The sequence below is a fragment of the Neolamprologus brichardi genome, chromosome 1 (genome assembly GCF_056152115.1).
Source record: "Neolamprologus brichardi isolate AB-2024 chromosome 1, ASM5615211v1, whole genome shotgun sequence".
Taxonomy (NCBI): Eukaryota; Metazoa; Chordata; class Actinopteri; order Cichliformes; family Cichlidae; genus Neolamprologus; species Neolamprologus brichardi.
Window position 1 is genome coordinate 8,133,712 of NC_142104.1, and position 24,218 is coordinate 8,157,929.

Consider the following 24,218-nt stretch of genomic DNA (forward strand, 5'->3'; position numbering starts at 1 on the left):
TAATTTTGTCTTACTGTGCTTTCCTTTAGATCTGCAGGATAGAAAATGTGTCTCATCTGAGCGAATTAAGAGTGTTGAACCTAGCAGGAAACAACATCTCAAAAATGGAAAACTTGCAGGGTCTTGACTCTTTGACTGAACTGAACCTAGGGCAGAACTGCATCTCTGTTGTGGTGAGTGAACTCTTTTCCAACTAATTATAGATTTTTGTATGTAAGTGTTTTGCATGCGTACTGTCCTTTTCCTTCATGTTAAAAAAACAAAAAACAAAAGCACTTCCTGCTTTTTGGCCTTTCTTTCTGTTCCCTTATTCAGTTCCCTTATTTTCATCAGTTTGAAAATACAAATACAAAAATGTTTGCACGCTTAGATCTTACATTGTGCATTGATTTAACTTAGCTATATCTGACTTGCAGACCCTAGTGTGATGCAGCACACAGCTATATCCCAACACTACAGCTACCCCGTGGTTCTTTGAAGTTCCTGCAGCTACCAATTATTTTTTTTCTTATTACTGTTCAGAAAATGTGCCTCTGAAGATGAAAGCAATAGCAATTGTACTTTATCTTTCATGTTCAAATTACCACTTGTGGACCAGGTCCCTCGGATGGTTACTGTTACCTTTGCTATGGATCAACATATCAGTTTTTACAGCCACAAAATAACAAAAATAACATTAATGGAATCTTTGTGAGAAAGTGGTGGTGAAGTATATCACTGTTGGTGTTACCTAGGGAGACATAACTCATTACCCACAACCTCCCACCGACTTTCTGGCACGCTGAAAGAGAAACTGGATATTCTAAACACGGAAATTTCTCCCTTTGGTTTCTATAGTTTTTATCTGATAAACACAACAGTGCATGCCAAAACAGGCCCCTTCATTTGTATGCAAATCCCCTAAGCCCTTTCATGCTTTTTAAGATAGAAAATAAAAACGGATTTCAGCATTTTGAATCAGTTGCAAGCCCTTCCCGTCACTCATCCTGTCGTCTGCCTGCAATTTCTGATCACAAAACACTTCCAGTCCTAATTATCGGATGTTGTATTTTATTTGATACACAAGAGAGGAAAAATGCTACCCCTCAGCAGTTTCTCGGTCTCTGTCATTATTGCTGCTTGTTGCCAAGTGCTTATACCTTGTACAAACTAAATAACCACGTTCCAGGTGCTCAGAGATTCTCTCAGTCATGAAAGGGAAAGCAGATAAAAAGTGAAATTCTTAACCTGAAAAAAACACTGACACTGTCTTTCTTTGAAAGCAACTCTTAAACTTGATTACTTTGCACCCAGTCATCCATCCTTCCTCTTAGGTGTTCCTTTCCATTATGAAATTCACTGCATGTCACTAAGGGATCCATTTTATATTTTTGGCTGTGGGAATGATGATTTGTTTGAAAGAAAAGCGCAGTCAGCTTGAGCAGTGATAAAGCAGTCTAAGAAAAAAAGGCATGGCACTGGCAGACTGACTTTATGCATTAACAGAAGGGTTTGTCTGTGAGCCAAAAGACTACACCATCATCAAAACATAGAAAAATGTAGAAACTCTATATTGCTCTTTGGTAGTTTTACTGTAGAATAATTAATTAGGTGAGTTTTATATGCACGGTTTATGGGAAAGAGGATTTTTGGATGTTCCTGAGTAAATAGCTTGAAGTGTTTCCCAAAACAGGTCAGTGAACAGTAACAGCAACTTAGTAATTTCTATGTTTTTCCAGTATGACCTGGGAACATGGAAACTGTGTGTTATGTTATGTTGTTACAGGGAGAAACTCTTAACTTCTACAACTTAATAGCCAAGTGAGGACCACAAAATGTTTTGGCTGACATGTGAAGTGTCTCAAAGGTCATGCAAGAACAACACAGGAGTGTGCCCCATGTCACAGCATCTGCAGTTGTAATGCGCAGTCGCATAAAGCAGATGAAATCACATCTCAAGCCTGTGCTATTGAAGGAACTCCCACAAAACCCACCAGCTTACGGTCTTAGAAACCCCCCCAGCAGCCACATGTACCTGCCACATGAGCAGCTTTCTTGCTCTTTTGTGGTGTGTTGGTGTTGCATGCAGACGAAACAGCGGTGATGAGAGGTTTTTCTGTGTTTATTGAATAATGCCTCAGCCAGAGCTGAGTATGAGTGTGAAAAATGAAGACACGCAAGCTGTCAGTAAAGAGAGGGTGGAGCTGGGGTAAAGAGGTGAAGGCACGGGCACACAGATACATAAACACACGCCCGCAGGCATACAGGCAAACAAGAATACACACACACACCGCTCTACCCAGCCTCATAAGAGATCCTGTCAGCTGATCTCTTATGAGACTTTCTAAAAAAGGACCACATTGGTGGGCGATTGTTATGCAGCTTATCAGCTCAGTGATGACATCATTCTGTCTGAGACAGGGCTGCTATATTTAGCTTCAGACAGCCAGGAGTGGCTGCTAGTTCACTAGCATCCATACAAAAGCAGGCATAGACAGAGACTGTAAATGTAGTTGATGGTTGAGTGCTGGCTAGCACTGCATAGCATGACTTGCATTTGTCATAGAAGAAATCTATCTATCTATCTATCTATCTATCTATCTATCTATCTATCTATCTATCTATCTATCTATCTATCTATCTATCTATCTATCTATCTATCTATCTCAGCTCTATTGAATTATCTCCTTTGAGCAATAGCTCTCGTATGTGTTGTTAGATGTTGTTTTTAGTACAGTTGTTGGGGGCAGGGATAGCTCAGTAGGTAGAGTAGTGGCCCCATGATCGGAAGGTCAGGGATTCAAATCCACTGAATGTCTGCCCTGAGGTACCCCTGTGCAAGGTACCGTCCCTACACACTGTTCCCCGGGCGCCCAGTGGCTGCCCACTGAGTAAATGGGTTAAATGCAGAGAGGAATTTCCCCACGTGGTCATTAAAGTATAAGTTATTACTTATTACATATACCGCACAGGACCCACCTTATGTACCAATTAGAAATATGAGTTTACAACCCTGATTTAGTGTTTACTAACTCCTTGTCTCACCACTATTTCATGCACATATGCACATATTTCTAATTCAATATTTTTGGTTATCATGACGCAGAAGTCTAGATAAGGAGGCATAGTGTAAACTAATGTAAATTAATGTGTTAAACAAGCTAAAACATCTTGCTAAAATCTCATGCAGAATTTAAAAATTAAGTGTAGGTTGTTACTAGCTTAAAAAAGCCAAGTTGTAAATATTAAATGTTTCTTTTAACTGAGTTTTGATGTGTATAATTGTAGGGGAGGAACGGCACAGTGATGCAGTGGTTACCATTGTTAGCACTGTGTCTGTATGGATTTTCTCTGGGTACTCCAGCCTCCTACAGATGATCTTTGGCATTGGCCTGGTGAGTTTTGTGTTGGTCATGTGATGGACTGATGACCTATCTAAGGTGAACCCAGCCTATTGTCAGCAGGAAAAACCTCCTCCCCAGTTTTTTCTGTAGAAATCTTTCACAGTTATCAGTATCTCTAGCACTGCTGCTGATGTTGCATACCCTACTACTCTATCTGTAGTAAATATACTGTATTCAGCTTGTTGGTCTTATATGCAGTTGATAACGCAGTGTTGCATAACTGTGTTATATCTATATGCTTGTGTGGGAGGGAATTTTGTGGATTTCTAAATGACGAAACCTGCCTGCACTGTTCTTCTGCAGGGGTGCTAGCATGACCTGAACACCAGTCTAACCTCCTAATAGAACAGAGCCTAGCAGGAAACTGAAGGAGGTTTGTGAGGCGTTGGCTGCAGTGTGGGTGGATAGTGACGCAGCCCAGTCAGACTGCTGATGGGAGTGTCCTCTGCTTCCAGTATAGCCAACATTGTCCAGCGACACACATAAAGAAAGCCCAGACCTTGATACTAGAGAATGTGATTTACCCCATGCTGTCATCCAAATAGTTTATGTGATTATGACATTGCACTTGTCCCTGTGTGTCCAATTCAGCGTGCCAGCTGCCCAGCTGCTGCTTTTCCCCCACCCCCTCAGTAAATTGTGCATCGATTTTTTATGCTGAGCCTGCCTGATGGTAAAACTCTCCACAGTTTCCACTGAATTTTCTCCAGCTATTGCATGATGAGGTGCACTACCTTAGTTAGCTGCTCATTTTATATCACTATGCTTTCCACTGAGCATTTCAAGTTAGCTTCCTGCAGCAGGGGATCTCTGCATTAGCGCAGCACATTCTCCACTCTCCCCTCCCCTCCCCCCCTTTCCTCCTCATATTCTATCTATTCTCGCTCTCTTCCTCTCTCTCTCTCTCTCTCTCTCTGTTGCCCCTCCTCTCCATGTGCAGACAAGGCAGCATGCTGTATGTGTGTGTGTATGTGTGTGTGCATGCGCAGGGTGGATGGGGATGCTGCATGCTGGAGCTGAGAGCTGCAAGGTGACTGAGGGAATGGAGAGGGATACAGAGCCTTGACGACAGTGACGATGCAGTGCCCTTTTCCTGAGCACCTTCTCATCTTCACATCCCTCCATCTCTCTGTCTTCCCTCTCCCTCTTTCTCTTTATAGACTGAGGTGGACCGCCTGCCCTTGTTGCAGCGCCTCTTTCTCAGCTGCAACAACATCACCAGGTAAGAGCTTGTACCGCTTAACTCCCTCCTCCCCGCAGGATAGAAATAGGGATGGTGGCCGGACAGTGCCATGTCCCCTCCCATGGCTTTGGGCAGAGAATACACACCCACAGCCAGACACACTCACAGATTTGCTGTAGTGGGCAATTTCTGCAACCTAGAAAATAACAAATCCTCGATGTGTTCTTTATTGTTAGTATTTAATCATCTGTTACCTAAGAAATGGGTGTGAGAATGTTTAAAGTTATTTGGGCAACAAAGAAGCAGGTTGTGAGAAGATAATTATTGATGACAGATTTGGAGGTGAATGAATTAATGGAAAATATACCTAGGTAAGGGCATGTAGGATGAGTGCTAACTGTCAGACAGCTTTACACACTTTTTTCCAGTATCTGTCCTCCTTCTTTTTCTTTTATTCTTCATTTCTGAGCCCAGCAATAAAAACCTCATAGAATAAACTTAACACAGCATCATCTTGGCACTAAATGAGGCCATTTGCTTTATTTTTGCCTAGTGGAGGATAATTTCTGTGGGATCATTGGCTCCCTTGACCATAGTCACCTTGTGCTCTGATAGATCTGAGCTGACAGTCCAAACCAGCTTTGCTGTTCTTGTGTCTCCATGCTTCACACATTATGAGAATCATGACATAGTCGCAAGGAATAAAATCCTATATATTAAACTTCTGATTTTACAGTGACATCTAGTTCCAGATATAATATGTGAATAAAAATATAAGTAAATTTTGATTATGCGAAACATATATGTATCATTTATCCTGCTTCATGATAGGGTATTTTAATGTATCGTCTTTAATGTACTCATGTTGTGGCAGTATAGAAGGCTGGTTAGCGTGTGTGCACCTTTTTGAACTCTTTAGTGCTGATAGGAGAACAGCTGTGCTCTGTTGCTAGGTAAAGAGACAGAGCACACTCATCACCTTGATGGAGTCAGTTTACCCAGTTCAGGATCTTGGATCAAACATCTCTCATGAAATAATATTAAGACTGAAATATTCATTTGAGCTTACATTGATATTGCCTTTTAAAACAAAACAAAACAAAAACAAAACAAGACACCCTATGAAAATAGGATCAAAGCAGAACTAATAATTACCAATATGTCATTGAAGAATATGTGCAGGGTAGTGCTAGTATAGATAAAGCCTGAAGCTACAGTTTTCATTCACACCGCACTCTGTACTCACATCTTAAAAATAGTTTTGATATTCACTTTTTATTGGACCATTAGTAGCAATCAGAAACTGGTGGATGGTGCAAGAAATAGAAGTTCTGTTTTTGTAAAGGTTCTGGTCTTCATCATTAATGTTATTATTATTCCTTATTATGAATACACCAATTAGGCAGAATGTGTTAGATGCACTCAAGCACCTCTTTATTATGTTTATTTTATGTCTCTTTTATATTTTTATGGTAGGAATTGATATTCCGTAACAGAAAGGGTCTAAGCTACTGCATGTGTTTGAGATTGGAAGACCCCTGGTATCTCCAGCATGGTGTTTAGCATTCAGTTAAACCTCTGGCTAGGAACAGGCACAGTGTACTAGGACTTTGAGTGGTTCCAGGCAAATGATTCATCAAGGTTATTATCATAAATTAGCAACGATAGAATATCCCCTGCCGTGCATGGCGTGACTTTGCTTTTTCATGTTTCCTTTTGCCATAGGGTGATATCAACAGTGTAGCAGATTTGTCTCTCTTCATTGCCCCCTGAGTAATGTCAGGCTGCCAGAGTGCCTGCTGAATTACCAGCTTAACATGGCATGTGTTAGCCCGGCTCCATTCTGTCAATGCGAAGCAAGACAAAATGTGTCAGGAATAAAACGAAGATAGTGAGATTGTCTGGTGGATGATTCAGGTTCTGCAAAATTTATTTTTATATATATATTTTTAACATAATTTACTCAAAGTCTCATTTAAAATTGTCAATTTTTTTCAAAAGTGACCTGAGGGCAGGGGACATTGTATAAAACACATGCACAGTTGTCATACAAATTCAGATTAAATGCAATAAGGTAAAAAATAGATCAAATTTCAAATAAATTACAGTAGAGCTTTGAGAGCAGTCCATTGACCAAGAGTACCTAAATTCCCAGCTGTACAATTTCAGGTCCATCTGTAGCTTATATTTGAAAGCTTTTTTGCCTAATGTTGTTCTGACTCTGGGGAAAAATACTGGTGAAATTTTGTGAGAGCTAAAGCCATAATAATTTCATTTTTTACACATGCATTTAAAAAAGGGAGGGAACCAGAGAGGGAACCAGAAAATTAGAGATTGATGTATAAAAGCATATAAACATACAGAGACAGCCACTTTTTAGCAGCATATTCCACATTGAACAGTGGCCTATCTGATTTCGACAACCAGTAACAGAGAAAACATACAACATAGGGTAAGGATTGTCTAACTTCTTAGCTAAGGTGCTGATCAGTAGTAGTAGATTGCAATGTTTTTTGTAATGTGTAATACAACAAATTATAATTGATAAGAGTTCTTTGCTATATGAGAATCAAACTTGGATATGACTAACTTAAGTTGAGTTAAATGGCACTCAGGCAGAGTGCAGGAATTCAAGTGTTTGCATGACTTCCCAGTATTTGCTACTGACCGTAAAGCATTTAGCGTAGCCAGTCTTTGTACTGGAAAAGTACCCTCATGAGTGTGTTTAAAACATTCATCCTTTGTTTCTAGTTTTGACCAGCTAGCCTGCCTCGGAGAGTCGTGCTCCCTTTCTGAGCTCACGCTGGATGGGAATCCTGTAGCCCTGGAGACATGGTACAAGCAGGCCGTCCTGCGCTGTGTGCTTCATCTCAGACAGCTGGACATGAAGCGCATCACAGTAAGACTGATGTGTTGCGATTGTGTGTGTTTAAAAGTGATAAACAGAACACCAGCCACCAGTTAACCAGTTCAGCTGTGACTGTTAAGATATTTTGTTGTCCTTTCAGATATTTTTCTTTTCTTCTTACAACAAATTGCACAGCTACAATCAGAGAACACTGTGTTACAGTGTTTGTTTTGCTATATTTTGCTTATTAAAAATAGGGAAGAAATATTCACAAATATTTTTAGAAGCAAAGAGCTGCCTTTAAGCGATTAAACCTTCACAGCTTATGACTTTGCTGTGGTTGATATTTAATAAACCTATGCCATATTCTCATTACACATTCATGTTAAGCTAATGGTCAAAACCTTTTGTCCCTCTCTGATGTTCCTGAAGGCAGCGTACATGTTGATTCTTGAGAGCGACTCATTCTTGAAATAAACGTTTTTATGATTTCACACTTCAAATTTATTTTGAACCCCATTCACTGTCACTCTGTATCACCAAGTTGTATGAACAACTTTACAGTGCTATACTCTGAAGTCTGACTGTGGTGCAGCATTCATTATGCTCTGTTTTATGCTAAAAGCAAAGTGGTTCAGTGACTAAGTTACGACTCTAAGCTACACTTTTACGTATATTTTACACACAGTGTATGTAGCAAAACAGTGATTATTCTCAGAAAACATGAAATCATTTTTGTCGCACAGTTTGCCAGAAATGTGCTATCATGAAATGTCAGTGTGCTTTTAGAAGCTGTCAGGCATAGAGCACCCAGGTCTGAGCTTGCACTTTAAAGGAATCTGTAAGTACCACACACCTTGCCCTCAAAACATAGTGCTGATATGAAGTAAAACCAAACCCCCAAAAAACAAAACTTGTAACTCAGATTTCAAAATGTTTTTACTTGAATCTTAAGAGGTTTCAGGATTATCAAATTTCAGGATTATTGTGGTCCAATCAAAGCACCTCCACCACACTTCAGCTGCCAATTCCTGATACAAGTCAGTTACATTTTCAGAGTTTACTTTAGGGAGACACACAGCGTTGACTTAATGACAGAAATGTTTGTCTAGCATTGGGGTTTCTATTTCTTTAAGCATATTATAACTGATTTGGAATATATGTCTCCAGGGAAGCATACTACCTCTATGCTGTGAAAGCCCATGCCTGGGTGACTGGTGGGTAGACTGTTATTTATGAATCAAAAACGGAAAATGAGAATAAAATTCAAATAACACACATCCGCTAGACTAGAGCATTAATAGTCAACTATTATGTTTCAGAAAAATACCTGAATATGTTTAACATTCAAATTTTAACTGGGAACATTATAGAAAATCTTAACAGCCTCATAACCGAGAGCTGTTGTCCAAACATTCATTGTTTTGGCAAGTGCACAAACAAAGAATGTATTGACACTGAACAATAGCATCCTTTGCAGTCAAGAAGTTATTCATCAGGTTAAAACAGCTTTTTCACTTTGATATTATATGTTGTTTTTATCATAAAATTAATTTTAAGGATTGTTATATGGGTTGGATTTTTAACTGTCTCTACCAGCTGACAGCATTTTGCCTGTCTTTATCAGACTTGAGCATCATTTTGCGTCATTACTAGCTCGCCATAGACAGCTGAATATCCCCCTGCTCTTTGCTGGCACTCTCAGACTGTGTTGGCTGCATTGCATTCTGGGAGTTTTGGCTTTCCCCAACAGCTGGGCTCAGTTTATCTGAGACTGAAAATCAGACAGATAATCCCGTGATGCAGCCGGTTTATGTGAGACTATCTACCAGCCTCCATAATGGTCCATTTCTAGTGTAGAGGACAGTTGTCATGACAGGGTCTTTTGTGGTTCCCCGCTCTCTTGAATAATTCAGAACTCTTGAATGGAGCGACACTCTGATTGCACCAGCTTTCTTTTTCAGGACGAGGATCGGCGCATGGCAGGTGTACAGGCTCGAAAAGAGGAGGAAAAGAAGAAGGAGAGTCACAAGCAGACCATTCATAAGGTAACAGTTTGACAAGATTCACTCTTGCTATCTTTAGCTGGCAGGATGCAAATGCACGTTGTAGACGACAGCAACACAACAGTCTGTTAAGAAGCAAATAAACTCATAATTACCCTTTATATAGTTAGTATGTAGAAGGACAATAATAAGCAGTAAGGTTTTTAACATTCTTAAAATGCCACATATAGGTGATGATATCTGATTTGTAGTTTATTCATCTTCTGAATTACCCATAATTATGAGATTCGGGTTCAGGCTCAAGTGTGCATTTAGAGAAAAAAAGCAGCTCATCAGACATCAGTCTGCCCTTCAAAACATATTTAATGAGAAGGCTCTAAAATATTTAGGTCATGATAAGGATTTTTATTTATGAGTTTATTTATTTCTTCTGACCTATGTGTCTTGGGACTGATGAAGCTTCACAGAGATGAAGCTCTCTGTACACATTTTGGATGCTTCATAGACGTGAAATTTTTTTTAATGCATTCTCTTTTCTTCTGTATGACACAAAAACCCTTTTAGATGGAATCTGGAGTATTGTACAGAGTTCACAGGGGTACTGTGTTTGTAAAAAAGTCTGTAAATTACACTTTATAGCTTTAAATGATCTAAGATGTTCTGCTTTGCACATGCATCTGTTTTGCGGTAAATATGTTTGTGTGTGTGTGCCAAAGCTCCTGCTGCTTTACAACTGTTAGATAGACCCTTTGCCGAAACTCGTTGTCTCTCAGTTACCTAACTCTCTTTAATCCCTGGTGTTGAGAACATTTTATAGTGAATGCCACAGCCAGGGGTTCACAAAGGCCACGGACTTACCATGAACTGATACTCATCCCTGCTTCAAGGAGTGGCACATTCCTTAGCTGAGCATATTGCAACTCCAGCTTGTCCAAGAAAGAGTAATTGAAATAGAACAGAAAGGCAGAAATCTTCTCTCTTGCAGGGTGGGATGTCACATTTTTCTGGTGTAAAAGGCAAACACTGTTAAACCATAATGCTGTAGTGTGACAAAAGAAGCAAATGAATTGGACTAAGAAATCACTAATTTCAAATCTAATATAAATTGAGTTCTACATCTGCTTTAGTAAAATGTCTTAGTTTATTGTACTTTATTGTATATGCTTTCTTTAACAATGTATCCCAGTAAAATGTATATATGAGGAAGGCAAGAAGGATATGATTTTCTGTGACCTGATGAAAACACACAGAGGTTCTATTAGCATGCTAGCTCTGTCCTGCTCAGGAGATTTGACACTTGAAACCTTCTTTGTTCTGTGTATGTTTGTGTGTGTGTTCTGTTCATCAAGGAGAAGCGGCGTCTAGCAATCCGTAATGCTGCACAGCAGTGGGAGGGCGTCAGGGCCTGCCTGGAGCTCCCATCCACAAATGGCGCTAAAGAAGAAGTCAGTCCAGAGAACAGCCCGGCTCACAGCCCCGCCCAGACCAATGGCCTTACACAGGAACCTTCCCCTGATGAACCGAGGTACACACAGCATGTACAGAAAATTAAGATGGATTTTAGAAGTAAAAATTAGACAGTGACTGGTTAAGATACTGATGTTATGAGCAAACTATATTATACTACATATTCCTGGTCTAGTTAGAATTGTGGTTTCAGTCATGGTTTATTTTTGACTGTTTTTACTACCTTTTAAGCTTTTCACAATGGAGATTGGTTTCCAGTTGATCGATCTACCAACTTGGTTTTGAATGAAGTAACTCATGGATACATACAGTGTTGCCTTTAGCCAACTTCTTAATTTTCCTTTTGAGCCAGAATTTTGGCACAGTGATTCATGCCTCCCTCAGGAATAATTGTAATTACTTTGGTAATCCCCTCATAATTCATCTACCACCGTAACTGAGTCAAAAAATGTACTTTCATTTAACTAGTTCTATGGTTGATAAACAAGTACATGCAAGAAAATGGCAGTTATTTAAGAAAATGGCAGTTCTTCCTGACTGTACACAAAACAAATCAATGAAAAACAATTCAATGAAGTTGAGCAGAGCAGTTAATACTTAAATTAGTGATCATGAATGAAAAATGTAGTCTTTTTGGTAACTGATAGAAGTAAATTAGCATCGTGTGTGTAGGTGGGAGGATAGAAAAGTGAAAAATGCAACAGTGAGGGAACTGTATACATTGCTGTGTAAACCTTTGTGTTGCATATAATTGTCACAGTTCAACCTGTGTGCAGATATTTTTAAATAGAAAGATGAGACAATAAAACAATGATAGTTTTTGTGATTCTGGCTTATTATCACTATTACTTATCATTTATTACTTTATATTTTTTATCTTATAGGATTTTAAAAAGAATTGTTTTTGTCCGTTGTTGAAAATTTTTGTTTATTTTTCATCAGGCGGGTAAGCCCAGGTTCAGGACCAGAGCGGCCATCTGGGGGAACAGAAATCAGACTCCAGACCAACAGCCGTCCAAACAGCCCACGAGACCCCAAGTAAGACAAAAATGCCACAATGATATATTTTACTTATATTATATACAAGTCAGGGGGGAGATATATTTTACCCCCCTCGAAACATCTATTAACAAAGTACTGTTTGTCACGTTGTCACATAAATGCAGTGTTTTAGCAGCTGCTGTACCATTTTAACTTATTAACAGATGGCAGAATGGCCTAGACAGAACATGTAGGGATCATTCTGGTAATATATTCAGATACTGCAACAGCTGGTGTGTGAAACATACCTTAAAATATTCTTTTACAGCACAGTTACCCCTTTACTTACTTCAGGCGTGTTGCCTTTGGTTACTCCTCAGCTCTCTGAACTCTGGTAAGATGAGCAGATGCACATGTAGATGTCTGAAAACAGTTCTTTTCTTTCAAATGTTTATAACATGACATTGCAAAAAGTTTAAATCAGTAGTGTGGACTCAGTATAATGTGGAAGTAATGCCCTCATATTCTTTCCTATCAAGACTGATACAAGTCTGGATGAATTATAAGTGGGAGGGTTGAGATGAATGTGTGCGCTGTGTTAAGGGCTATTATTACATGTTTCAAAGAGGGCCCTTTCTTCCTGCACCAGGATATGAAAATGGCCCTAAAGCAAAATCTTCAGTGCCAGTGGTTTTCTTTTACTGGTCTATTATAATTTCACTAACGTGGCTTAACAGGTCATAGTGATGCGAAGTCTGCCATAGTCTTATCAGCTAAGACTTGAATTACTTTGGCTTGTACTCTGTGACAAAATACAAAGGGAATTTACAAACCATGGCACCACTACTAACATGAAAGAGAAGCAACATGTATGAAAGGGTCAAGGGGTAAAAAATCAAAATGCTTGGAAATATGAGAATTAGGAAATTTAAAACTTGTTTTGTTCACCACTGGGTAGGTGTACAGAATGTTGTAATGCCTACACAGTGTGGTCCTGATTATCTCGAAGAGCTGTTGAAGTACTACACCCTGAAGAAAATTACAACATCCTCCCCCATAGAGTGCATGGATACATAATGTCATATCTGGTTCTTTCTTTAAATACAGAGATAAATCACCCCTTTCCAATGATACGTAAACGAATGTTGATGCCACTTTTAGCTTGATAGTATCATCGTGCTCCTAAAATTTATGGGACAATAGTTTGTATCATTGGCAAATTATGGCTCTTATGTAGGCTTGATTGTATTCATTTTTGTGAAATCTTAGATTTAATTAACCTCATTACCCCTGACAGATGGAATAAGGGTTGCATGGCAATAGAAGAGTTATTACCCAGAAATTCAGCAATTGAGTTGGGAAGATATGGAAGGGGCTTTGTAGTGTTTATACATTGATGAAATTGAGAGATCCTGAACAGGTGTTTGTTTTTTTGAGGCACATAAATCAGTTAGATACCGGAACAATGGTGAGAAAGAGATTTAGTGGGCTATATGAGTGAAGGAAGAACTTAAGACGTTTTAAACCAGTGCAAGCTGTAGGAATACTTTACAGAAACAGGACTGTTCTGTGCAACACTAAGTACCCAGTAAGCCTGCATCTTAATAAATTGCATTCACTTCTTACAAGATAGAAATGATGGAGTGGCGTGTTAAAATAACAGCTCAGTTCAAAGTTTCATATGTGTCACTACCTCACAATATTTAGGCATTTGTACAAGCTGTTTCTGTGGTGGGATTCAGTTGTTAAGAGATGACAGATGTCCCTTTTAAAACCTCTTTTGGATTATGTTAAATAGCTCTAATTGAATTAAATGTTGTTCTCTATAATTCATTGAGCGAGCAGGAGCCGTATAATTGTGATAGATTCTTCACTCCGTCTTCCCCGCCTTGCGCTCTTCTTCTCTCAGCATTTGTACATGGGTTCATGTCATAAGGGGATTCAGGGCCACCTGGAGCCTTCAGCTGTGCTGAACAGCATGTGACAGTGCAGATTGTGTTGATGGCACGCTGCCAGGTGTTTAGAAGTTACTCTCATTCTTGATGTGACTTATCTACATACTACACTCCATCTCCTGCACTGTTCTTCAACTCCTTCTGATTTATAGCCTTTGGCATTCTTGCATCTTGGAGGCGTGGCATGTTCCTTAAATATATTAAACTGGCTTTCAGAGCCTGGCGTCTCCCCGTCTAGTTCCATGTTTTTGTCCATGTGTGCACTTGAAACACGACCCACTTGGATTTTACGGTTTTAAAACTTCTTTGCTACTACTTTATCTAACATATATGCTTGCAGTCAGTGAGATTTTGTCATCTGAAATAGTCATCTATCAATGTCCACACACGTTTTTAAAATAAAAATGTAAAAAATGGATGCACTCCTTCTACTGCACTTGTTGCAAGAATTATTTGAACCCTTTGTTCATGTTGGCATCCATGTTTGTAAGGTTGGTATATGTACTTATATAAAAAGCATAATTCTGACCTTTTGTACTGTTTTTGTACTGTTTTTATACAGTTGTGGAAAAAAAAAACAATACAAAAAAACATTTGCACAGCAGTCTGTGCAGTCTTGTACAAAACTAAGAACATTCTTAGGAACTAGGAGGATAAGTTGCAAGAAGATACTACTAATCAAATGCATCTAATTAACTGATCATCAGCATGTGTGACCACCTTTATAAGAGTAGAGTTTGTGGCAGGTTTCTGGTTTGGAGCATTCAAGTGCATGTTAACGGAATTCCACAGTTTCCCTAGTAGTGGCCTTCCTAGCAAATCTTCCCCAAGGTCTGTGCAATGCTCAGACAAATTGTAAACCCCCCCCCCCCCAAAAAAAAAAGTATGAATGTTAAATGTTAAAGTTCATGACGGTACAATTATAAAAAGACTGAAAAATCGTGGCTTGTTTGAAAAGGTTACCAAGCGAAAGTCTATTTTCTCTGAAAAGAACATAGCAGCCATAAGAATTCTGGAACAGTGTCTTTTTGAAAAACATGACCAAAGAGGCGTTGTTTTGCCATACCGCACAACACCAAATTTGGCAAAAAGTAAACACAATATCAGTACATTCACAGACCAGCTGTCATTCATAGTAGTGCAGATTTATGTTCCTTTTACAGCTGCAAAATATGGGTACCATGTAGCCACTGAGTCAACAATGAACTCCTCTGTATGCCAGTGTATTTTATGTGAGGCCATGTCACTGGACAGTATAAGACAGCAATCTCAAACACAGCATCAAATGTACAACAGAATGGCTGAAACGGAAACAATCAAGGTATTGGAATGGCCAAGTCAATGTCCAGGCTTGAAGGTTGTTCTGCAAGCTATTACATGATGGGGTGTTCCTAGTTTTTCACATGACTGAATACGATATAATCACTGTACTTAAGAAAATGCTTTTTAAACTTTCAGGGTTTTTCTTTTGAGTGTAAGTTCAATTTTTGGCCATTGGGGAAAAAATGACAGAAAGGCTGACTGTTACACATATCAGTTTCTTTAATACATCTGTGGAATCCCCCACACCATGACCGTCCCTTGACATTTGACTAACAAGCCACAGAGTGAGTGGTGGATCACATTCGCTATGTTGGAGTAATATGTCTAGGTAAAAACATAATGATTGAGGGGGACACTCCTCATCAGTGAGTAGTGCATTGTGAGAAGTTCAGGTTGTATTACATGATTAATTTAGTTCAGCCTGGAACAGTATAGCTTGAAAATGTTACTTCCATCTGCAAGAATTTATATTATGTATATATATATATATATATATATATATAAAAAACCCCAAACAAACAAAGCAGGCATTAGTTACAATGGATATTAAAGTATTCAGTTAGTTGCAGCATGAAAGGAGGAGTCTTGGTTGATGTGGGATGAAAAGCTGCTTGCAGCGGTGTACCTTGATTTCCGGCCTGAAATGACACAGTGCATGATTTGTTGTGCTTACTGGAAAGCATAATTTGAAGCAAGTGAGCTTATGTTTATCACTAATTAAATTGTGTTTAACTCACTGAAGTCTTATGTAGACTACTGTATTTATTTACGACTGTACATTAACACAAAAATAAATCCATCACCAAGACCAATCCATCACCTGTTGAAAAGCACATTGCCAGTCAGTTGTGTCACTTATTCCCCTAGCAGGCTGAACATGTTATATTGATAACTATAAGGTTTCACTATGACACTCTGATAATCTTATATAATCATTCTCACTGTCTTCACTTTTTAATATAATTAGTAGAACATGTAGTAGTTCTGTCTCAATTTTTTCATCTTATTTGTGCGGCTGCACAGTTAATTAATCAGCATATGAATTCTGTAAGTATGAAATTTGTAGACAACACATGGACTTTATGATTTTAATTTCTTCCAATTTACTTACTGTTTATTAGTTTTAACACCTTTTAGACCCGTGGTTAATAGATTGAGACAATAAACTGCAGATTCACAAAAAAAAAAAAAAATTAATACCAATATTTCTGTCCAAAGAGTAAATACGTTACAGATTATGAAACTATGAAATTACACACTAATACACACAAAAATGTGCAAACCTGTTTTTGTTTGCATTTCCTGTACTTGGTCAAGCTTGTCAATCTAGTTGAGACACAACACTACCTGTAGCAAACTGCTCATTTTAAAGAGGTATGTTACTGATTTAGTTCAATTATTCATTCACAGTACTTGTTTGGTTTTTAAAAATCTATGGCAACCTTTTTTCCACCTAGGAGCGGAAACTGCACCTACTCGGGACTATAGAAAAAGCTATTGTTTGAGGGCCACTCTCTAAAAATGGTGACTTTTTAAACAAGCCTTATATATGAGACAGCCTCATTATGGAAAACTAAATATACTCTTTTTGTTTACATTATATTTTGTGCTCCTGACTATCTATTTAACCTATCTAAGGTCACTACTCAAACTCACACTTTCTAAAGTTTGGTCTCTGTGTAATCTTGGATTAGACTTCAGTAATCAAGGGATTAATCTTAAAAGTACTTTGGCTTTCTGTTGCATTTCGTCAAGAGGATATGAAACATGAATAGGGGTGATTTGTCTATTGGCGGCCTGAAGTCATGATCACTGTTGAATAGGGTGGAGCCAGTAGCCATCTGATGCCCTGCTATGCTGAAAAGTCCCTTGAGTGTCAGCAGACCCAGACGGAGATTATGTCTCCTTGAGACTCGCCAAGATTCTCTACTCTCACGACTCTCTTATCAGAGAAGGGCACTTCAACTGTTGTCTAGGAGTATAGAAAGCAATTGGGCAGCACAAACAGGACATTGACTAGACCAGTGAGTGTTCTCTTGTGTTCCACTTCTCTTAGCAACAATGCCTGAATTTTCAAGTAAATGTAGCATACACTTTTTTCATGAAGACATTCTTCAAGTTTCACAAAAAAACACAAGTTGCGCATTTAGTATCAGAAAATTAACTTAAGGAGTGTTTTCGTGTGTGTTTGTATGTAATTTGCAGGCTTGTGGAGGCAGGGAGTGGCAGTGTTCAAAGCTTGTCCTTGTCTGACAGTCACCTGGCAGAGCTGGATGGAGACACCCTGCGTTTATTTGGACTTGGAGCCCTGGAGGCCCTGGAGAGGGGCTGGGGTGTTCAGACTGCTGGTGCTGTCACTGTAATAACCTTCCGCTACATCAACTTTGATGCCATAGTACCAACACTGCCACGAATAAGAGTCAAGTTCCCAAATCTGTCGGTGAGACCATGATATATTATTAGCTGTGCAGCTGTGATGAGTTAATTAAGTAATTAATTAATTAATCAGGACGGAATACGGAAGGAAGGAAGGAATACGCTCATTGCATTTTTAATTTACCTTACTCACCAAAGTTCCATGACATGACACCAAAAGACGGTCTTGGCTAGTGGCTATTTGCCAGATCATAGCCAGATAGTCCTTAGTTATTGTCCCTGAACCTTTAGTTAATTTCTCTTATTACGTAATGTATCTTGTAGAGTGCCACATTAATCCAATATACAATAGAAAAATAAATTTAATAGTCAGTGGTAGGGCCCATAATTTATACTTATAGCTGCCTCACAGGTATATTGTTGAGGCAGTGTAAATCAAGGCAGTATAAAAAAATCACATCATTTAATATTTTAATATATTGTTTAAATATTTTAAACCCTTTTTGCCAAAGGCCAATCTTTTAAGTCCTAGTTTAATTTAGTGAGTTATTGATATAAACAACTACTTATTGCTTTAACACGTACCAACTTTTGTTTCTTTTCGGTAGCATATGATATTCCTGGAAACCAACATCAGCCGTCTGCCGCAGCTGGCAGCCCTGGCTCAGGTGAGGCGCCTAGACCAGCTGACCATACACCCAGACGGCAACCCAGTGGTCAGTTTGACTCTTTGGCGTTCCTTTGTCATCTATCGTCTTCACCACTTCAACCTGCAGAGGATAAATGGCCAGGAGGTGAGGATTAGCTTGGTCTTTTAACACACTCCTGGTGCTTATAGATAGTGAGATATTTTGGCAAAAGCCCCCTGACAACATGGTCCATGGAATCCCTCGGACACACAAACCCCTCCACCATGATAAGGTAGCGATTCACAGAGGGGCAATTAATTAATTAAAAACATGTCAAACCATTAATTTACTGTTGCCAGCCCTAAATTAATTCAATTCAATTTTATTTATATAGCGCCAAATCACAACAAAAGTCGCCTCAAGGCGCTTCATAGGTACAATTATAAATTATAGGTCTGTGTCTCCTGGAATGCTGTACCTGAGGATATTGCCTCTACATTAGATCCCATTTTAGACTTGATTTGATAAATGACCTTTAAATTAGTTTTCACCTGCCGCTTGTCTCTGTGTTAGCTGCCACTTTCATGTCTTATCCTATCTTGCGTCTGTTAAATGGGATCAAACCTTTTTGCTAAGCCGAACCCATGAATAAAGTTGTAAATCTTCATTTCGTATTGGGAAATACATGAAAAAGATTGTCACTGAAATATATTGTGCTGTGTGTATGTATGTGCTTTGTGTATTCACCTTAGGTGACCATGAACGATGTTATCGCTGCAGAACGTGTATTTGGAACACTGGGCCATATAGCAGCCACCGAAACTCCACGTTGCCGGCTCCTTCTGCTGCTTGAGGAGTCCAGGTGAGAACTTGATTCCAGATGTTTAACCATAACATAGCATTAACTACAGATTAATGGCAGGTGTGTGCTGTGTCTTGGACCATGTAGATTGTTTGTTTAAGTATGTCAAAAATGTGTGGATCCTTAAATGTGTGTCAGATGTAGGCTTCTGTACATGTGTGTACATGCCTGTGCATAGCGTTTTGTGGGTATATGAGTGTGAGTAACAGTGAGACAGAGCCTGGCACTGAGGAGCCAGGGGAATTAGTGTCTCAGGATAAGGGTGGGTACTTGGCATTTAGACACAAACATTCCTTTCTCTCCCCAGCCAAAAAGCTCTTGAGGTCTGTCTCTCAGGGTCAATTAAAAAACATCCTAACAAGGAAAAGAAATCTGCTTGTCACGCACAAGACTACTTTGGCCAGATTTCTTGTAAAGACATTTTTTGAACTCAGTGATATCTACCTGGATAATAAATAAATTAAGGATTATATACTTCCCAGATAATTGAATACATCTTGCTTGTAACAGGTTTGGCATCAGAACTGCCTTAATTTTTGATTGCATAGATCACAAAGGAAACATTCCTCATAGATTTCAGTTATATTGACAGGAAACATTTATTGAAAAAGATTGAAAAAAAGATTGAAAAAGATTGAAAATCTCTACTGGATCTGGTTCTACTGGATTGAGATCTGGTGACTGTGTAAGTTATTTGAGTACAGTGAGCTCATTGTCATCTTCAAGAAACCAGTTTGACACGATTTGAGCTTTGTGACACTATCCTTCTGGAAACAGCCATAAGGAGATGGGCACACTAATGCACGTTGAATAAAATGTAAACAAATTTATTTTAAACAACCTAGAACTCAATTTCAACTGCCTTTATATTCTTTGTATCTCACCTCTGCTTCATGGAGTCTGTTATGAAAATATAACACACAACAGCCCAAGGCCAAAGATTAATTTCATATCAGTGCAGAAATCTTACTCACTGTTATCCGCATGCAGGATCTTGAATAATTTGTATCCATCTGACTCACTTATTTAAAAAAAAATCTGAAAACTGCTCTAGATTGTTTCTCACATAAAATGTGGTTTTAGTTTCCCAGCATGAATAATAATAAAAAAAGAAATTACTGGAAACAGCAATTATGAGTGAGCAAATAGTATTAAAAGATGGTAAATTAATGCTGAGCTCTTGTTATGTCTATTTTGTTTAGGGGGGTTACCTTAAACACTAGTGAGGAATTAAGTTCCTGCAGAGGTCAGTAAGTTTAGGCATTCTGCACATTTCAGGATTTGTCCCCACTGGGATTCTGTCACTGCAGCGTCTCCTCGATGCAGAGTTATGGATGGCTGCATAACTCTGCATCAGTGCCTTCATCAGTAAGCTGTTTTGATGGGTTTCTTTGCAAAATGATTTTAAAAGTTATGGACCGATTTGACCTGCAAGATATGGCAAAAAATCACAATGTGCATCACATTTTGCAAAAAATAAATAGCTAATAGAAATAGAAATACTAAAAATTATTGTACATAATTTTTTATGTAGTCAGATATGCCTCTGGATCCAGGGACTCAATTCATGCAGCATTTGTAGCCGTGGCAAAGGTATGCATTCAGACTACGCTTATCTGTGCGCCACAGGCGTTCTAGTGAAAAAACCCAAAAAACCCATCCTTCACTATGGAATTTAAGATCTCATTATAATAAACGCTTTCAGTTTATCACACTTTGTTTTGCATCATAAGGAGCTGACACTGGAAACACATGTGATGCTGTTTATATTGCATATATTAGCTATCTGATTTTTTTGTGCACACGAGCTCCTCTAAAATTTGGCATTGAGTCAGTCTATAGTCAACGCTTACTTAGCTAATCATTTAATTGCCTTAATTTCATACAAAATCTGTGCTTCTTGTCTTTCCTGTAATAGATGTGAATAGTCCTTTAATGGACCAGAACAGAGATTGCTATCACCAATCAATAATATATATATTTTTTCATTTATAAAAATAATTTATAAAATGCTAATGTCCTCTCTCTGTCCCTTGCTTCTCCTTCTCATATAGCATGTGTTATACCTGCATTAAGCATATTTCATACTTCCTCTCAGTATAAAGTTACATGTGTAAGATTCAGTAGTGTGTATTCTCTGCTTTCAACAACTGTTCATTTTCACTCATTTGTAGTGTGTGACAGTTGTATTTGTGTTTGTATGTGTTTATAATGGTTGTAATATCCTCGTGGCCATTTCTTGAAAAAGAGAGTTATAATGTCATTTATCTGGATAAGTAATAAAGATAATAGAATATCGTAATAAAGTATAGAGTATAGTAATATAAAGTATAAAATATAGTAATAAAGAACTGATGCACAGTGAACAAGCGGAGAGAGAGCATGGCCCATTTATTGATCTATCTACCTTTAATCAGTTAAGTTAAGTTACCTCCCCCACCCACACCCGTTAGGGTTCTTTAACTTCAGTCTGAGTGAAGACATCAAAGGGAAACTAACGCTGTAACTGGGCATGCTTGCTATATTGCTTAAGGTCTCTGATGGACAAAATACAACTAAATTCCTCAGCATTAAACAGTGTGTTTAATGCTGCACTGTGTTTGTAAATTTCAGGCTGAAACAGTGGGATCATATATCAAACCCAAGGTGTTGTTTCAAGTTTTTTATTTATTTATTTATTTTTTTATCAGATCTAACTTCTATGCATCTGTATTATTGTGTTAGTCATTATAACGTGTGAATGACACTGATGTGTTTTGGCATACACATGCATTCACACACTCTACAAACTGTCTTATCTTAAAAGGAATGTTTGCCTCCAGCTTCCTCTGAAAAGACAGTTTCAGCATCCTGGCACTGACCTGTGGTACATGTTGGTGCAGTAGTGTATCACATGACATTTACTTTTGATAGACAGCAACATTTGATGTAGTTTATGTTAGAGCGCTGTACTGCTTTAATAAGTGTATTGTACTTCTCTGTGTTAAAGACATTAAAATATTTATGGAAACAGTTCAAAAAGACTATTAACATTTTACATATTGTTTGCCTGTTTGGATTTAATCCATTATGGTGTTTTTTTGTTCAAAGTATCTGAGTGTTGCTGACCTTTCTGAACTGTCAGTGTTTGTTTAAATGCTGTAATTTCTGATGACTTCTCAAGTGAGCCCTTTCCCTTATTTCTCAATAAACTGTTTTCACAGTATTAGGTTGAGATAGTGATGGATACAAAAACATGCCTCTATTATAGTGGTGCCACTCACTTGCAGCCACTGTTTTTTCCCAGGTGTCTTTGTGTTTTTTCAGTCTATATCTGACTTACTCTTCTTTCTTGTCTTTCTTCACCCTGAAGGAAGCGGCAGTTGCAGTTCCTGTTGGAGGGGCGCGGCCGGCGGGCAGGACTCAGTCCAGAGGAGCTGCGTGATAATGGGAAACTCCTGGGAGAAGGCCTGAGCAGAGCGTTGTTTAACTATCCAAGCAGAGACTGCAGTGCAGAGAGCCCTGAGGTTAGTTCTTATTTATAGTGCTGACTGTACTTCATCTTCAAAAGAAGGTTAAGAGAAAATACAAACAATGACTCGAACAGGAGTCAGCTTCTGGTGTCATTCATACAAATAACACACAGGTCATTAATGCACCATCGAACAGGAATCAGTATTTGGCATCAGTCCTTTCTAATTCATGCAGGACTACTGTACTGTGAAACTTGTATCTTGATCTGCAGTCATTTATATTCAGAGAACAAAGCAGGCCTCTGTTACAACAGTTATGGCATTGATTAAGTCAGATAAAGCAGGAGTGAGCAGCATGGGTGAGATGGACTGAAAGTTGGTCTTCACTGCAATATCTCCATAGAACTATTATAGCAATGAAAGATATTGTGCATGCTGTTTTATCATCATCATTGCTAAAGGTTTCACTAACAAGTGCAACTAATACCACCAGTGTTACAAGAAACTTTGAATTGGATGGCATAGCTTATAAAACACACATTATAAGCCGAAAAAACCCCAGCAATTTCTGAAATCTTAAAATTACTTTCCTCAACCAGATACAGTTAACATGGTTCCACTTGGGATTACTTAATATTACTCAAATCTCTATTTTCTCTTAAATTCAGCAACAATAAATACAGTGAACTTGGGATAACAGCACATTGGAGAAGCCTAAGCCTCTTGCTACTGTAGCCTCTTAGTAACCGGCACTTGCACTAATGCAGTTTCATCCTGCTTTATTTGGGTGCAATTTAACCTCCATTTACTGAGGACAGAGTGGAGCATCTGACATGTTTGTGCAGATCAGGCACCAGAACCTGTTTTGGCATGACAGTACTCTTGCTTTTCTGCCCCATGTTCAGGTCACCTCTTTCACCTCTCTTTTAAAGTTAGATAAAGGCTGTTTACCCAATCTCATTATAACATCAACACCAGCATTGACTTTATAATTTAGTTGCATGTTTAACAAAAGCGTACTGCGATATGTAAGACCTCCGTTTCCACTAATTTAAGACACTCCTATCATTTCTGTTTGAAAAACAAATGTATTTATAAGATAGAAAAATGAACAAACCAAATGTATTATCATTTGTAAAGCAAACATGCAAATGATGTTGTTCTGTTCACAGTCTATATGTATGTTTAAATACGTATGGAAATCATTTGAATGTTGACTCAAGAAACAGCTATAACAACTATCATCTAACATCTCCAACAGTGAAGCATGGCATGCTCAATGAAGAAAGATCTTTATTACACACAGTGTAGGGTAGACCGTAAAATGAAGAGAGAGAGTGAGAGTGACTTGCAGGAAATACTCTTAAGTAGACTCAAACACAGGGCACAGCAGAGAGAAGCATAGCCTTCGGCATATTAGTTGTCTGCTCAACCACTGTGCTGTGAAAAAGAATTTGCCCTCCTAGTGATTTTTTCCTTTTTTGAAAATTTGTTACAATTACATGTTTCAGATCATTATGCACATTTTAATGTTAGACAAAGATAATTCCAGAAAATATAAAGTGCACTTTTAAGAGATGATTTCATTTATTGAGGGGAAAAAAAGTTATCCAAACCTACCTACCTCCATGTGAAAAAAAAAACTGTGGAGGAATTTTTGCCAACTCTTCTTTGCAGAATTGTTTCAATTCAACCACACTGAAGGGTTTTCAAGCATGAGTGGCCTGTTTAAGTTCATGGCAAAGCGTGTCAG

At 38.5% G+C, this 24,218-nt stretch overlaps 1 protein-coding gene across 4 annotated transcripts in view; it reads left to right on the plus strand.

Moving 5' to 3' along the window:
* The window catches only part of lrrc49 (leucine rich repeat containing 49), a 35,080-nt gene that overhangs the window by 5,955 nt on the left and 4,907 nt on the right, over positions 1–24,218 (plus strand). For all 4 annotated transcript variants that reach the window (XR_436521.3, XM_006779746.3, XM_006779747.3 and 1 more), the window contains 10 exons: positions 30–173; positions 4,544–4,605; positions 7,318–7,465; positions 9,379–9,462; positions 10,770–10,945; positions 11,830–11,925; positions 17,352–17,586; positions 18,131–18,316; positions 18,904–19,013; positions 22,366–22,519. Coding sequence is in view for 3 of the 4 variants with exons in the window: in XM_006779746.3 (XP_006779809.2) it covers positions 30–173; positions 4,544–4,605; positions 7,318–7,465; positions 9,379–9,462; positions 10,770–10,945; positions 11,830–11,925; positions 17,352–17,586; positions 18,131–18,316; positions 18,904–19,013; positions 22,366–22,519 (1,395 nt within the window). In the remaining variant the exon portion in view is untranslated. The remainder of the gene's footprint in view (positions 1–29; positions 174–4,543; positions 4,606–7,317; positions 7,466–9,378; positions 9,463–10,769; positions 10,946–11,829; positions 11,926–17,351; positions 17,587–18,130; positions 18,317–18,903; positions 19,014–22,365; positions 22,520–24,218) is intronic.